Raw genomic sequence first — 17,715 nt, forward strand, 5'->3', positions numbered from 1 at the left:
ACTCTACTCTATGGGCCCTTCGATCCGATGCACACAGGCGGAAGTGGATCCTCCTCTGTTTCTTTTTTTTTTTGCTTTCTCTACCTTCGGCTTCATTCACAACACTGATGCTCTGGGATGACGGATCCGCAATCCGGGCTTGCCAACCAGCCATCCCAGAGCAGAAGGTCGCGGGCCACATCAGAGGGCTCCGCAGGCCCCTGTCATGGCACAACAGCTGATTTGCCGATCAGCTGGGCTGACGTAACCATGGCGCATGCGCACATCGTAGGAGGCATCTCTCGATGGGAGATACCATTTCAAAGGCACAATTTAAACCTATACAAGCAGCGGGGGAAAACCGAAGTTCTCAGATTGTGCATTGCTGCTGCTGGAGGGCGGCATGTGGCTGTGTTGAAGGGCTGGTTTTGTCTGTGTTGCAACCCGCCCTTTTACACAGACAAAACCGGCCATTCAACACAGCAAACCCGCCCTGCAACACAGACAAAACCAGACCATCAGCACACTGTAAAGCCACCTCGCAACAGCGAGGCACAATGTGAGAACTACGGTCTCCCCCGCTGTTTGTATAGGTTTCAATTGTGCCCGTGAAATGGTATCTCCCATCGAGAGATACCTCCTACGATGTGCGCTTGGCACCATGGTCACGTCACTCCAGCTGATCGGCAACTTAGCGGGATTCCGTCTCCGTCCTGCGCATGCACGGGCACTATTCGATGGGGGGCACTTCTCGACAGAACACCGGCTTGTGTAAAAGAGACATCTACACTGATAATCAGTGTCCTGATTATCAATGCAGTCCCAACAGTGTTCACCAGTGCTGCCAATCAGTGTCACCCATCAGTGCCGCCTATCAGTGCCTTGAAAAAGTAATCATACTCCTTGAAATGTTACACATTTTGTCATGTTACAACCAAAAAACTTAAATGTATTTGGGAATTTATGTGATAGACCAACACAAAGTGGCACATAATTGTGAAGTGAAAAGAAAACGGTAAATGGTTTTCAAACTTTTTTTACAAATCAATATCTGAAAAAAGTGGCGTGCATTTGTATCCCCTGAGTTGATACTTTGTAGAACCACCTTTCGCTGCAAGTCTTTTCGGAGATGTCTCTACCAGCTTTGCACATCTACAGTAAATAGCTTAAGCTCTGTCAGATTGGATGGAGAGCATCTGTGAACAGCAATTTTCAAGTCTTGCCGAAGATTCTCAATTGGATTTAGGACTGGACTTTGACTGGGCCATTTTACACATGTGGAAAATTTCAAGGGGTATGAATACTTTCTCAAGGCACTGTATCACTGCAGCCTCATTAGCGCATCTTCAGTGCCCACCAGTGCTACCTCATCATTGCCCATCACTGCAGCCTATCAGTGTCGCCTCATCAGTGCAGGAGGAAAAATTACCTGTTTGCAAGCTATGGAAGTTTTTTTTTCCCAAATTTTTGTTTGTTTGATTATTTAGCAAAAAAAATGAAAAACCCAGCGGTAATTAAATACCATCAAAAGAAAGCTCTATTTGTGTAAAAAAATTATACAAATATCATATGGGTACAGTGTTGCATGACCGAGCAATTCTCATTTGAAGTATGACAGAGCTGAAAGCTGAAAATTGCCCTGGGCAGGAAAGGAGTAAAAGTGCCCAGTAGGCACGTGGTTAACAACACTCTGTGAACATCTGGGAACTGAGGATGCTGGAGTTTTGGGACAGAAATGTTATCCCCTTGTTGCCTGAGCATATGCTGCCTTTCCAGATGTGCAAGCTGCCAATTCCATACACACTAATGCACCCCCATACAATCAGAGATGCAGGCTTTTGAACTGAGCACTGATAATAAGCCGGAAGGTTCCTTTCCTCTTTATCTGGAGGACGCAGCTCCTATGGTTGCCCAAAAAAATGTCAAATTTAGATTTGTCTGACCACAGAACAGTGCTCCACTTTGCAACAGACCATTTTAAATTAGCTTTGGACCAGAGAAGATGGTGGCGTTACTGGATAATTTTCAGATATGGCTTTTTTCGACCAAACTTTAATTCTGAGACACTCTAATGCCGCTTACACACAATCAGAAATTCCGACAACAAATGTTCGATGTGAGCTTTTTGTCGTAAATTCCGACCGTGTGTAGGCTCCATTTGCTGTCGGAATTTCCGACAAGAAAAATTTGAGAGCTTGTTCTCAATTTTTCCGACAGCAAAGGTTCTTGTCGGAAATTCCGATAGTCTGTATGCAATTTCGACACACAAAAATCCTACGCATGCTCGGAATCATTGAACTTAATTTTTCTCGGCTCGTCATAGTGTTGTACGTCACTGCGTGCTTGATGATCGGAATTTGCGCTTTTTGTGACCAGTCATGTTACTGACCTGTTGCCAATTGACCTAATCAGTTGCAAATTATTTGTTCACCTCTTCCCTGTTAGTACAACTTAGACCCCTCTCACACTGGGGCGGTTTTCAGACGTTTTAGCGCCTCTGATAAGTGGAAGTGCCTGAAAGAGCCTGGAGAGGTGAGCATGGGAGGAGGTGAAGAGGGAGCTAGAGAGCAGGAGGTCTTGAGAGAATGATTTGGTTGGTATTTGGAGACAAGGTTAGTGATGTAGCTGGGGGCAGTGTTGTAGATGGCTTTGTAAGTTGTTGTTAGTATTTAGAATTTTATTAGTTGGGTGAGTGGAAGCCATTGGAGGGATAGGCAGAGAGGCATGGTCCAGCAATGCGGCTGCCCGAAAGCCTTGCTCCCCTCCTCGGTACCTTTATAGCAACTGTGGGCACCCGCTATGACAACTAATGGCTTCACGGCCGGGCACGCATTGTACATGCATGAGTCGCGCTGCGCTCCGTTATTGGCCAAGCAATCTTCTGGGACCTGTGACATGTCCCAGAAGATTGCAGGGAGGGAGGGGCCGTCTAGGGGGAGAGAAGAAGTCGCCTAGGTGGCCGAGAAGCGGAAGGAGGTAGTGGGACAGGAAGTCCCTTTAACCACTTGCCGCCTGCCCACTATCAAATGACGGCGGGGCGGTGTGGCTCTCGTTCAGGTTGGATGTCATATGACGGCACCCAGAGGGGCTGCTCCCTCGCGCCCCAGGGGCACGCAGCGCAGCGATAGTGGCATCACTGCGTTGCTAAGACACGGCGCACCCCTGATCTCTGTAAAGAGCCGCGACTCTTTAACCATGTGACATGTCACATGTTAAAAAGGAGATGCCTGTAATTGGAGCTCCTCGCCTCACACTGACCAGAGTGTGAGAAGAGGAGAGCCGATCAGCAGAAAATCCTCACAGAGGACATCTAGGCATGTAATCAGGGCACTGATAATCAGTGCCCTGATTACAATAAAGTGCCCACCAGTGAGTGCTCACCAGTGCCAGCAAACAGTGCCCAAAAGTGCCAAACATTGCCCATTAGTGATACCAGTCAGTGCTGGCTATCACTGCTGCCCATCAATGCTGCATATCCTTGCTGCCCATCTGTGCCCACCAGTGCCACATATCAGTGCCCATAAGTGCAACATATTCATGCCTCCTTATCAGTGCCTATAAGTGCTAAAAAATAAATTTTTTCACATTTTTCAGTTCAGAAGTGATCAAATACCTCCAAAAGAACGCTCTATTTGTGTGAAGAAAATTATAACAATTTCACATGGTTACAGTGTAGCATGACCGCGCAATTTTCATTCAAAGTGTGACAGTGCTGAAAGCTGAAAAATGACCTGGGCAGGAAGGGAGTGTAAGTTCCCTGTATTCAAGTAGTTAAAAAGAAGGTACCCACTCCCCCCCAAAAAAAATTACATGCCAAATGTGGCATGTAAGTGGCGAGAAGTTCTTAAAGTGGAAGTTCCGCTTTTGGGTGGAACTCCGCTTTAAGGCCTCATGCACACTGGACGTTTTTACTGCTGCTAGGGGCATGAGGCTTTTTTTTTTTTTTTTTTTTACAGCTTACAAATGCCTCTCTATGTTATTCTATGTGTCCATGCACACATAGGGCCAGATTCTGAAAGGACTTACGACGGCGCAGCGCCATGTACGCCGTCGTAAGTCCTAATCCGAGCCGTCGTATCTATGCGCCTGATTCTTAGAATCAGTTACGCATAGATATCAATTAGATCCGACAGGCGTAAGTTTCTTACGCCGTCGGATCTTAACTGCATATTTTTGCTGACCGTCAGGTGGCGCTTCCGTCTAATTCCGCGTCGAGTATGCAAATTAGCTAGATACGCGAATTCCCGAACGTACGTGCGGCTGACGCAGTAAAGATACGCCGTTTACGTTAGGCTTTTCCTGGCGTAATGTTGCCCCTGCTATATGGTGGCATAAGTGCGGCGTAGCAATGTTAAGTATTGCTGACGTTCCCGCGTCGAAATTTGAAAAAGTTACGTCGTTTGCGTAAGTCGTCCGTGAATGGGGCTGGACGTCATTTACGTTCACGTCGAAACCAATGACGTCCTTGCGGCGTACTTTGGAGCAGTGCACACTGGGAAATTTGACAGAAGGCGCATGCGCCATTCGGGAAAAACGTCAATCACATCGGGTCACAGTAGATTTACATAAAACACACCCCCCTGATCCAAATTTGAATTAGGCGGGCTTACGCCGGCCGATTTACGCTACGCCACCGCAACTTACGGAGCAAGTGCTTTGAGAATACAGCACTTGCCGTCTAAGTTGCGGAGGCTTAACGTAAAGCAGATACGTTACGCCCGCACAAAATTTTGGCTTTTAGGAGCTGTAAGTGGCATAGGCATTTAAAAAAAAAAAAAAAAAAAACAACAGGGTGTTCCGGAGCAGCACCATTACAGCTGTAAAAATGGCTGACGCGGCGAAGCGCGTGTTACTGCTGTATACAGCGTTGAGCTGCTTCAAGCGCTTTTTAAGCTGCAGTAATTGGATTTGGAAGTGGAGAATAGAAGAAAACAGAAAAATGCTGTAAAAGGCCAATGCGGCTAAATGCGCACTAACGCCAATGCAAAATGCTTCTTAGCAAAAGTGCGTTTTTTACAGCCTCTTTTTCCTGGCGCCGGTACTGGCTTTGCAGCTCATTTTTTATAAAACACCCTGTGCACATGAGGCCTGAAACTGGAAATTTTCATTTCTTGGTTGATTGATTTCAGGAGCCAATAGCTGATAAAAAGATCTCTGAAGCACAGGGAAGTATCCAGGGAACTCACAATTGCACCAGAAATCAATGTAGACAGTGTGTGGACGCCATACAGCGATCTGAACCGGCTGCACACATCCCATCAATTTAAAACTGTAAAGTTCACAATAAAGCAGGTGACATTTTGTGACATAAACTGGATATTGGATATTCATCCCATCAGAGAATGGTTCCAATTTTCTGCTACTTCACTCTTCTGGCGACTACAAACACTGCTGTCTGTCGAGCTCCTACTGTGCATCAGGCTGTCAACTGATGAGCTTAAATTAATTCCCACTCCGATCCAAAAGCACTGCATCGTTTATCGCCATGTAGCTCAGATGAAGATTAGCTGCTTATAAAATTAAAGGATGTTGTTATATGCTACAGTGCTTCACAGCGCTGATTCACAAGGTAACGGAGGATAAATGGCTGTAAAGGAATTTTAACATACTTTGCATTTAATAATTCCCAAGTGGGAAAAGTATTCTTTGTTATTGGCTCAAGTCATAAGCAGACCAAGGGGCAGATCCTCAAAGAAATTACGTGGCGTATCTCTTGATACGCCGCGTAATTTCAAATTACCCGCGTCGTATCTTTGTTTTGGTATCCCCAAAACAAGATACGACGGCATCTGTGTTAGATCCGACAGGCGTACATCTTCGTACGCCGTCGGATCTTAGATGCAATTTTTCGGCATCCGCTAGGTGGCGTTCATGTTGTAATCCGCGTTGAGTATGCAAATTAGCTATTTCCGACGATCCACGAACGTACGAGTGGCCGTCGCATTTTTTTACGTTGTTTCCGTTCGGCTTTTTCCGGCGTATAGTTAAAGCTGCTATATGGTGGCGTACTCAATGTTAAGTATGGCCGTCGTTCCCGCATCTAATTTTGAAAATTTTACGTTGTTTGCGCAAGTCGTCCGTGAATGGGGCTGGACGCCATTTACGTTCACGTTGAAAACAATGACGTCCTTGCGATGTCATTTGGAGCAATGCACCCTGGGAGTTTTTACGGACGGCACATGCGCAGTTCGTTCGGCGCAGGGACGCGCTTCATTTAAATGAAACACACCCCCTACCCGCCCAAATTTTGAAATCCGCCGCGAGAGATACACTACGCCGCCGTAACTTACGGCGCAAATTCGTTGAGGATTCAAACCAAAGCCAAGTAAGTTACAGTGGCGAAGCGTATCTCACATCTGCGCCGGGCGCAGCGGAGGTATGTGGATCTGCCCCCAAATTTATGGCACTTTCACACCTGCGTTGCCGTACCATGCAGTACATGCACATTTCAATGCTCGTTACTATAATGCATGGCAATGCCCTTACTGGGGTGTGGTGAATTGCACTGACAATCATTTTAAACAGCACCCAGTGCCTTCCAGTAGAGCAGGGGTCTCCAAACTTTGTAAAGAAAGGGCCAGTTTACCCTCCTTCAGACTTTGGGGGGGGGGCCTGGGCTGTGCCCAGTGGGAGTAAACAGCGCCCAATCTTTGGCATTAGGGGGAGAAATAGTAGGTGTCAGTCAGAGGAATATGGCCCCATGTGTTGCCAGTAGAAGGAATAATGCCAAATCGTTGGTGTCAGTAGAAGGAATAGTGCCAAGATCATTGGCATCAGTGGCAGGAATAATGCCCCAAGGGACGGAAAAAGACACGCAAAGGGCCGCATCTGGCCCCAGGGCCACAGTTTGGAGACCACTGCAGTAGAGGATAACACACAATGCAGTGCATGGAGATAAACCTTTTTTTCTAATACCGTATACCATGCTGTGCGTTGTGCTACACCGCATTCGAAAAATACTTTTGATTCTTGAAAACTGGCGCCGTTGGTTCCTGAGTAGATTGGAAGTGATGTAATGACGTTGTTTCCGGGTTACCATAGCCAAGACGCGAAGGCGATTACGGCTTTGTTCAGGTCTCCGGCCAGCTGGCGGACATGCTGGCTGGTGGCTCAGGTCTCCCGGTGGGATGAGAGAGCCCGAGTGAGCGGTGGAAGGCAGCAGGGGGAGGGGTACATCAAGCACCTGCTTACTTAGCTGCATTGGTTGTCATTACAAGAGGGCCGACTGTCAGCTCTAAAAAACGATACTGGGGTGGCAGGCTGGGCATCACTCTGGTATAACCACTTAAAGCAAAATGACATACAGGTACGTAATTTGGCGGCAAGTGGTTTACACTGTAAACTACATTTATTTGGTAAAAACCAAACTGCATTTCTTGTGATCAAGTAAATGATCTGTACAGACACTATAGTGGCAATGGCGTTGATCAGTGACTTAAAGTGTGACTGTGATAGGGCGGTGGGCAATCTGGTGTTAACAGACACTTATCGACACTGACGTTGCTAGTGACACAAATACAATGATCAGTGATAATACTGTACGCTGACACTGTACTAATTGACACTGACTGGGAAGGGGTTAAATAATATGTAAACCCAACATTTCATATTCCTGAGATGTGCCTGCTGTACCATGTACTTGTATGAAAAGAAAAGGTATTCTCTTTGTATTGTTCCCTTTATGAAATCCCCAGTATTGACAGTCCCTCTGCTTTCCTATTTAACACTGACCACACTAAGCAGGGGAACACACAGTGGTCAGTTCTCGAGCTATGCTGGGAACTCAGACTGCTCTCCTCCATTGATCAGACTTCTCCTGACACTCCCCCCCCCCCCCCCCAGCCATTCACCGGTAAGCTGAGTATGATGCGGTTTCTCCTCCCCCAGCTCTTATGCAGCTGAGAACTGATATATGATCACATAAATAAAAAAGTATTTACAATGTGTTTTTTTGTATATCTATACACAAATATATTGCCTATTTCCTTTCATTTATGTTTTAAACTGAATGGGTTGTTTTACAAGGTGATCATTTACAGTAATTTTTAGGGCCCTTTCACACAGGCAGACCAATCAGTCAGTTTTTGAGGTGGACCCTTCAGTCTCCTCTATGAACATCCGATCTGCTAAAAACAGACAGATGGGGATGGGTCACAGCCGATATGCAGGTTTCATCCATAAATCATTGGCTGAAATCTAGGGTTGTACCAATGCTGAGCATTTGCATGAGTACTTGTACTCGTGCAAATGCTCTGATAGCTGTGGTGCGATTTGAGACCATGCAAAATGAATGGGATCAAATCAAGCACTGCAAAGAATCGCATGTGATTTGAACAGGAATGCTGTGCGATTCCTGTCTGAATCACATGTGGTTTCCTGTACCGCTCCTTTGCAAACCCAAGCTTGTCATAGTGTCTTCTGCATGGGTTCACACAGGAGGGGTGAGAGAAACAGCATGCAATTCAGACAGGAATTGCACCGCATTTTAAATCGCATGCGATTCTTTGCAGAGCAATTTGAGCACAATTATTTTGTATGGGCCTAAAATCGCACCGAAAAGTTATCGGTATTGGCATCAGCAAGTACCTGAGCACAAGTATCGGTACTCGCTTTTGCTGATAAGAAAAAGAAAAAAAAAAAAAACACGGTATTGGTGCAACCTCACTAAAAGTCAGAAGGGGGGCATGTGCTCCCCAAACCTGGAAGTTCAGCAGTGACGTATGGGTACATTGCTTAGCCTGACTGTGCCACCCTGATGCAGTAAATGTACTGTAGGTGGCAGAAAGCGGGTAAAATGTGTTACTTTGTGGCCGTGGCATGTGTACTGCCTCATCTGGCTGGATTGTTAGGATTTGGGTGGGCAGCAAAACGATGACTCGGGTGCAGAGGGGGCGGGGTGTACACAGGCTGTGGCCACGATGCTTTGCTTCCCAGCAGGAATTATACCCCCTGTTGCTTATTCAAGTCAATGCATCTCATGGACAACACTTCCTCACCACCTCTGAAATGCAATTCAGAAATGGATTGCTCTTCATAGGCCAAAGCTTGTGTGGATAACAGTTCACTTATCCTTCAGAGATAAAACCTATGGCCCGGATTCACAAAGCACTTGCGCCGACGTATCTCAAGATACGCCGCGTAAGTGCAAATGTGCACTGTCGTATCTGTGCGCCGGACCCACAAACTAAGATACGCCTAAAAACAGGCTTCATCCGCCGACCTAACTTGCCTATGCCGGCGTAGCGTGGGCGCATATTTAGGCTGGACGCATGTGGCGCTCCCATTGTTTAGCTATTCAAATATGCAAATGAGGGAAATACGATTCACGAACGTACGTGCGCCCGACGCAGGCTACGCGATGTGCGCGTAAATTGTACGTCCGGCGTAAAGTTAAGCCCCATAAAGCAGGTGTAACCCAGCAGCAGACATGCAAAGGTCTGCACCAGGGAACTCAAGCCGGCGTATTTTACGTTGGAAGTGTGTCTGGCTGGGCGTAGGTTACGTTCATGGCGTACGCAGTGATCCAGCGTATCTTAGGCAGTTGTTCCGACGTGGTTGTGAGCATGCGCAGAGGGATGCGTCCACGTCCCGGTGCATGCGCAATTCGTGATACGTATCCGTCTGGCGCTCGGACCATAATTTGCATGGGGTCACGCCTCATTTGCATGGCTCACGCCCACTTCCACCTACGCCGACTTACGCCTTTGAAACCCAGCGCAGTTTTGGGAGCAGTGGCTTTGTGAATTCCATGCTTGCCTCTCTGCGCTGCGTCGGCGTAGCGTATTTTATTTGCGCTACGGCGGCGTAATGTGCGCCCACTCTCTGTGAATCTGGGCCTATATGTCTGGAATGTATTCCTCAGGCCTGGTTGACACCAATATGGTTTTTGGTGCTTTTTCCAGAAACGCACTACAGTCCATTTAACGTGGTTTCCTATGGGACACATTCACATCTGTGCTTTTTTTCAGCTGCTGCGTTTTTGAAAAGGATCAGGGACTTTTTTTAAATGGGTGCATTTTTAGTTCAATAGACTTTAATGGCGATGCTTCGGTGCGTTTTTGATGCATTTTGCACTTTTAACAAGTCCATGCCCACACTATAGCCCAAAGATGGCTACAGCGTGGGCTTAATTTGCCCGGAGGACATACATGGACATGCTCCTGTGATCGTGATGCCCCCTCGAATCACGAAGTCCTTCAGACTCAGTTGATCACAGATCTGGGTAAAGGGCCAAACACTGAGGCCCTTTACCACGTGATCAGGTGTGTCCAATGACAGCTGATCACGGGTGTAAACACGAACTGGTTATCAGTTCTTTCCTCACGCTGCTAGCACGAGGAGAGCCGATAACGTGCTTGTGTTAAAGGAACATTGACACTGATAATCAGGGCAGTCCTAACAGTGCCCGCCAGTGGTGCCTGACAGTGCCATCTATCATAGCCACCCATCAGTGACGCACATCAATGAAGGAGAAAAATTACCCGTTTGCAAAACTTTAGAACAAACTATGAAAAATATTTTGGTTTTTGTTTTGAAATGTTCTGCCTTTTTTCGTTTATTTAGTAAACAAAACCTCAGAGGTGATTAAATACCATAAAAACAAAGCTCTACAGTTTTCTTTTGAGCATTTCTGCAGTGCTTTCCACTTATTTTTTTTAGTCCGATTTGCGTTTTTTTGGGGGAAATTTGTTGCCAAGCAGATTTAGTGCTGGTTCCCACATGGCTTAAAACTTGCAGGCAGTTCACACTGCCCTAAGCAAACCGCTGTCAATAGAAAGTAAGGCTGGGTTCACACTTGTGCGATGTTAGACGTTGCATGCGATTCGCACTGCTGTGCAGATCACATTGATCCAAATTTAGCCATATTGAATTTTCAAGGCATTTGCACCAATATGGTGCAGGACCCTTTTATTGGTCCGTACTGGAATAGGATGGCATGGGTGTTCATATGCCATCCGATTCCTGCACCATTTGACAGTTCGCACTGCGATACGTGAACCAATCTGGGGGTGTCATTAAAGGGGCCGTAAACCCTCAAGGTTTTTCACCTTAAAGGGTAGTTCCGCCGCTTTTTTTTTATTAAAAGTAAGCAGCTACAAAAACTACAGCTGCTGAATTTTAAAATAAGGACACTTACCTGTCCAGGGCACCCACGATATCGGCAATTGGGTGCTGCTGCCGCCGCCATCTTTGGTAAGGGAATCAGGAAGTGAAGCCTTTCGGCTTCACTTCCTGGTTTCCTACTGCACATGCACGAAATGCGCAGCCCAATCCCACTGGTCCCTGCTGTCTTCTGGGACCTGTGTGTCTCCCAGAAGACAGCGAGGGGGGCGGAGGAGGCGCCGGACATGGCGTAGATAACCGCGGGTGGCTCGGCTATCTATGCCTGGAAGTGGAAGCAAATACCTGTATTATATAGGTATCTGCTCCCCCCTGAAAGGTGCCAAATGTGACAACGGAGGGGGGGAGGATTCCGAAAAGCAGAAGTTTCATGTTCGGGTGGAACACCACTTTGATGCATTAAGGTGAAAAACCTCCTGTGATACAGCTGCCCCCTTTTACTTACCTGAACCTGGTCTGTCCAGCGACGGGGATGAGCACACCAACACCAGCCAGTGTCTCGGGTCCTGATTGGATAGATTGATAGCGGCGCAGTCATTGGCTCCCGCAGCTGTCAATCAAATCCAATGATGCAGGAGTGGGGCCAAGTCTTGCTGTCTGTCAATGAATCAGGCAGCAGGACACAGGAGCACACCTGCACAAGTCCCCCAAGGGAGAGCAGCTCTCCAACAGGGCACTCGAAGAGGAAGAGGAAGATCGGGGCCACTCTGTGCAAAACCAACTGCACAGAGGAGGCAAGTATGACAGGTTTGTTTTTTTAAAACGAGCCTTGAGATATCCTATAAAGCGGAGATCCACCCAAAAATGGAGCTTCCGCTTATCAGCATAGCATACTAGCTCATTATGAATAACTTGTAATGTAGTGGATTCCGCGCTAAGGTATGGGTATATGGGCTGCTGCCCCCCTAGTGAACCCCCCGAGAGAGGAGTTTGTAGCAGGTAGAAATAATAAGCAGCGCCACTACCCCTATACTTATTGGCCCAGATTCAGGTAGATCGGGGCAATATTTGCGTGGGCAAAGAGCAAAGATTTTTCTCTGCGCCCACGCAAATATTTCGATTTGCCCGCGATTCACGGAGCAGTAGCTCCGTAAATTGCGCGGGCGCTATGCTAATTAGCCCTGCGTAAGGGCGCCTAATGTAAATGATCCCGCCGGGGGCGGGAATCATTTAAATTAGGCGCGCTCCCGCGCCGAGCTAACAGCGCATGCTCCGTCGGGAAACTTTCCCGACGTGCATTGCGGCAAATGACGTCGCAAGGACGTCAGTTGCTTCTAAGTGAACGTGAATGGCGTCCAGCGCCATTCACGAATCACTTACGTAACCGACGTGAAATTTAAATTTCACGAGCGGGAAGCGCAGCTATACTTTAGCATTGGCTGCCCCTGCTATTAGCAGGAGCAACCTTGCGCTAAAGTTGCTGTACGGAAACTTCGTACCTTGCGTGCCCAGGGCCCGCGCAACTTTTGTGAATCGGTGGTAGTATGCAATTTGCATACTATACGCCGATCACAATGGCCGCGCCCCCTAGCGGCCAACGCAAGAATGCAGCCTGGGATATGAAGGCATAAGGAGGCTTATGTCTGTCACATCCTAGGCTGCATTCGGTGTAACGAGGTTCCTGAATCAGGAGCACTCGTTACACCGGAGCAAGTAAGCCCTTGCGCCGCGCAACCTATGGTTGCGCGGGCGCAAGTGCTTCTTGAATCTGGCCCATTTTTTCTACCCATTATGAATAACTTACCTGAGATCGAAGCCCCCGCAGCCATCCTCGTACACTGCTCCAGCAGCCGACATCTCTCCTGGGGGTTACTTCCGGGTATCGCGGCTCTGGTGCTGTGATTGGCCGGAGCCGTGATGACATCATTCCTGCGCACGCGGGAGCCGTCAGTAACGGCATGACCTTTAGAAACGGCACAATCGCCGTTTCTAAAGTGCGCCTGCGCTGTAGACATTGGCGATCGTCTCGATTGTGAATGGGCAATGTGATCCTTCTGCGATTTGGAAACAGGCACTGGAATGGCGCTGGTTTCCACATCACAAGGCACTATTTTGGTGTGAACGCGATACAAATTTAGTACATCAGAATTAGCATCGCATAGACACGGCGTGGGATCTGCTCAGCAATGCGAATCACATGCGATGTCTAACGTCCCACTAGTGTGATCCCAGCCTAAAAAACGCAAATCGCAGTAAAAACGCATGACATGCTTTTCTGTAGCTTCATTGAATTGTGTTGAACCAAAAAAGCTGCGTGTTGCGTTAAAAATAAATCTCTGTCCTTTTCCAAGAACGCAGAGGCACAAAGATGCATTGATGGGAACGTGTCCCATAGGACACCATGTTAAAATAAAAAAAGTCGTGCGTTTCTGCATGAAGAATCGCATTGTTGTGAGTGAGGCCGATCTTAGTACACGGGGCTCAGCCACGTCTCCGTACACAGGCCGGAGCTCCCTATGGCGGCGTCCATGTTTATGTGTGCGTGCATGAACGCACATAGGAGGCCCCGCACACACAATAAGCAGGCGGCCTCTCTGACCTCAGGCGGCGTCACATGACTGAGTGTGAAACTTACAAGAGCATTACATCAGCCTGGGAACCAACACACGACCAAAACACAGCGCCTCTTAAAGCAGCGACATGAGTGACCTCAGGGTGACCAGCGCCTCTGCCTATATCACGCCTCAGACGTCACCATAACATCTACATTGTACACCTTCCATCATTTTCCAATAGCGAGAGTTATCCAAAGTCACGTGAATGCGTATTTCTCATCCCGGGCGCAGGTTGGTTCCGCCTTGTCATTTCGCCGGGTCCGCTTGTGAATCCACATTGCCCTTTTAAGAGCGCTGTGCGCGGGTCCCGTTCGAACTCTGATGTCTGCCCGAGAGGGAGGCGATTGGTTGGAAATCACGTGAGGACGAGTAGGCGCCTTTGAGCACGGAAGAGGGCGGGGTGGGTCGTAGCGATGTTGTGATTGGGTACAGGGGCGTGACGTATCCGGTATATAAGGCGGAGAAGGAAGCGCGCCCGCGCATAGTTGGCGCTGGGACCTAGTCACGCGAGGGTCTCGTTGCTGCTTTTTTCCTGCACGTTATACAACAAGTCAGCAACGCTGGGCAACGAAGCCGCGCTATCCCCTGCAGCCTATAAGATGCAGCGAGAGGTCGAGGTTGAGAGTCCCCCCGGGCTGGGCTTCCGCCTGGAGGCGCACCGCATCGTCAGCATCTCGCTGGGGAAGATCTACCACTCCCGGGTACAGCGGGGCGGCATTAAGCTCCATAAGAACCTCATGGTGTCCCTGGTACTGCGGAGCGCCCAGCAGGTCTACCTGAGCCAGACGGCCGAGGAGCTGCACGCAGAATACCAGCTCTACCCCCCGCAGACGTACCGGGCGCCGGAGAGCTGCTCGTGCCCCGGGCCTGAGGAAGAAGAGGAGGGGGAAGAATCGTCATCGTGTGCCCGCACCGAGAGCCGCCTCCCCCGGGCCTGTCCGTGCCCCGAACCCCGAGTGTGCCGAGCGCCTCCCCGGGGGCTCCCCTGCTGCTCCTGTCACTCACACCCGGACTGTACGCTGGCGGAGCCCCGCAGAGACTGTCCGAGCCAAGAGGAGGCCGATCCCCCGCAGAGCCCTCCGTGCTGCCGGAAGAGGAGCGGGGGAAGTGCGCCGGACGGACCGGCTATGAAGCGAGCCAGGCGGGAACAGAGAGAGCAGGAAGTGCCGGAGCCGGCGGAGGAGGCCGAGGAGCAAATGGAGACAGAGAATGTGGCCAACCTCATCAGTATCTTCGGCTCCAGCTTCTCCGGACTTCTTACTAAGGAGCCGGGGACCGCGGGGGAGGAGCAGGAGGCCGCGCAGGAGGTACAGGAGCTGGACTCTCCATCTGGACAGAGCTGTGCTACCGAGCCTGCCATCAGCTCCAATATTACCCCATGGAGCACGGCCATAGAGGCCTTCTGATGACTGCCTGGACTGACCTCCCTGCCTACAGACACTGGGGAGGGGGGCCACTGAGCACTGATCACCAGGGGGGGTCCCATCCCACCAATGGGGGGAGAGAGCTGACCCGGAGCCATGTCCTTGTCTTCTTCTATGTTTGTGGCTTGGAGGCCTGTTAGTCTGTGTTATGACATTTCGGATGTGTGGGGGGGGTTCCAGGAGTCACTATCGGGATTTGCCACCTTCCTGTGCCAGGGGTGGGCTAACCGTTTCTGTGTCAAGGGAAGGGTTTTAGGGTCACTCCACCTTAAACTCGTGACATGTAATGAGACCAGCCTTTTTTATTTATGGTGAGGTCTTGTAGGTCAGGCTTCCTTCCCATAGCCTAGTGCTGGCACCACACTTCACAAGGTCTTGTAGATAGGGCGCCCTCATCTGGGGTGGTCACAGAAGTCCAGTTCTGGCCACACACTCAGGCTCTCCACATGGGCTGGCCACACACTCAGATCGGGCTCTCCACATGGGCTGGCCACATTTTGCTAGGTCTTGTAGATCAGGCATCCCAACCTGGCGTGGTCACAGGGGTCCAGTGCTAGCCACATGCCTAGATCAGCCTCTCCCCAGGAGTCTACAGCTGGCCACACTTACCTGGGGTGGTCACTGGGGCCTTATGCTGGCCCCATACTTAGGTTCTGTAGAACAGACACCCTTACGTGGGGTGATCACACAAGTCCAGTGCTGGCCACACACTTAGATCAGTAGTCTACAGCTAAGCTAGGTCTTGTATTTCAGGCTCTTTCTATTAACTGGGGTGGCCATAGGAGCCCAAAGCTGGTTACAAATTGGGTTGGTCCTTTAGATTGTTCAGAATTTAAGGTCCTGTAGATTGGGCACTCTTATCTGGGTGATTGAGACCAGTGCTGACCATACACTGGGCTTGATCTTGTAGATCATGCTTTTCTTTGGGTGATTTAGAAGTCCAATGTTGGCCGTGTAGATCATACATTCTTTGGGGTGGTTGAGGAGTCTCGGGATTGCCACGCACTTGGTTAATTATGGTAGATCAGGCTTTCTTTCCTAGGGTGGTTGAGGAGTCCATGCTGAACACACACATATGGTGAGGTCTTGTATTTCAGGCTTTCCCCTCTGGGGTGGACACAGTAGTCTGATGCTGGCTGCACACTTGACAATTTAATTGATCTTCCCAAAGAGATCCACACCGACCACCGAAAGTGGCTGTTAATAGATTGCCTTGGTGTGCTGATCATTTTTGGTTGAATGGAAATGGTCAGAATTGTGGGGTGTATGGCCAGCATTGCACTTGTGGTCTAATATTGGGGGGGGGGGGCATACAAATGTCACCTTCTCTTTTCCTCCTGACATAAAAGAAGCTTGTCTCTTGAAAATAGGAATTTAAAGTGGAGCGATCTTTCAAAGGTTTATTTTTTCATCTGATATTTATAAGAAAAGCCGTGAACGCTCTCCTGGCATTGGTTGTGTGTTAACATCTAAAAATGAAAAGGTTTATTTTTCCGGGAGGGAGGTGGGTGGTTTGTCTTGCACCAGAAATGTTTTTTCTATGCTTATAAGTAATTCCTGAACACTTGGGAGCCAAGTCCCCCCCCCCCCCTTCCCCAGTTCACATCTGTCCACGTAACTCCCCCTCCCCCGCCAAGAATGTCTCACCATCCCCCACTTCTATCTTTTGGCCACCACGTGCACGGGGAGTTCCCCATTTAGGGAGGGGGAAGGGAAGTTCCCATCTGCTTTACACTGCCCCTCTCCCACTCATTGTGTGCTGGCGCCCGCAATGTTAGTTTACACAGCCACTCCTTCCTGTTACATGTCCTGACTTGTGTAAAATACCAAACAACTGACTATGCGGGCACCAGCGCTTTTTTTTTTTTTTTCCCCCTCAGTAAATCCCTCTTACTGCAGCCTTGGATTGCTTTCCTGACGGCCTGCGGTTTCTACTAATTCATAATCACTGTGGATTTTATTTTCAGTTATCAGCTTCCTTAGGAGTCAGAAATCTCATTCTGGCCTCAAACCCTAAAGATGTTTCTAATTTTGGTTTTTGGTGCACAGACAAAATTGCCGGTACTGGCTTCCCCCGATAGCAGACACGATTGCTGAACTGTTGAAGCATGAAGAAGTGAATACGTGTTTCTTTGTTAATATAGGGAGTCGAGAAGCCCTATTATAATTGTATATGTATTTGTTGAAAGCTCCGTCAGACTTGGTGCTTGTCATCCATTCAGCTCTGCCCACGTTAGCCGGATCTCCCGCCTTTGTTTTAGAAGATGGGATTTCTGGCGAGAAGCGACTACCATGGGAGTTTACAGTATTTTTAATGCACAATGCTGTATCCTGGATTTCTGTATAAAATTACGTTTCTACGTGTTTGACACGTATTAAATATTTTGAAAAGTTTCCATTGTTTTGTGTCATTTGGTTGCCTCGGTGGGTATGTTTATTATGTTTAATAGACCTATTGGGGGGGGGGGGGAATCAGCATGCAGTATGCACTGTTGGTATACAGCTTTCAGTGTTCATTATAATGAAGGTGGCGTGATGTTATTGCACTTTGTTTCTATAAGGACTTTTAAAATCTAGGTGCAAAGTACAGGAACCAATGGCAGCCAAGTGTTTTTCTTCTGCTTTGATTGCAGTAA

General features: G+C 48.6%; 1 protein-coding gene across 1 annotated transcript; it reads left to right on the forward strand.

The window, feature by feature from the left end:
- The first annotated feature begins 14,122 nt into the window (after positions 1-14,122).
- On the forward strand, positions 14,123-17,473 carry IER5 (immediate early response 5). The gene has a single exon (XM_040360244.1). It carries the CDS (start codon positions 14,255-14,257, stop codon positions 15,059-15,061), a length of 807 nt encoding a protein of 268 aa, XP_040216178.1. The 5' UTR covers positions 14,123-14,254; the 3' UTR covers positions 15,062-17,473.
- The last annotated feature ends 242 nt before the right edge of the window (positions 17,474-17,715 follow it).

Source organism: Rana temporaria, chromosome 7, assembly GCF_905171775.1.
Source record: "Rana temporaria chromosome 7, aRanTem1.1, whole genome shotgun sequence".
In the NCBI taxonomy this organism is placed as follows: domain Eukaryota; kingdom Metazoa; phylum Chordata; class Amphibia; order Anura; family Ranidae; genus Rana; species Rana temporaria.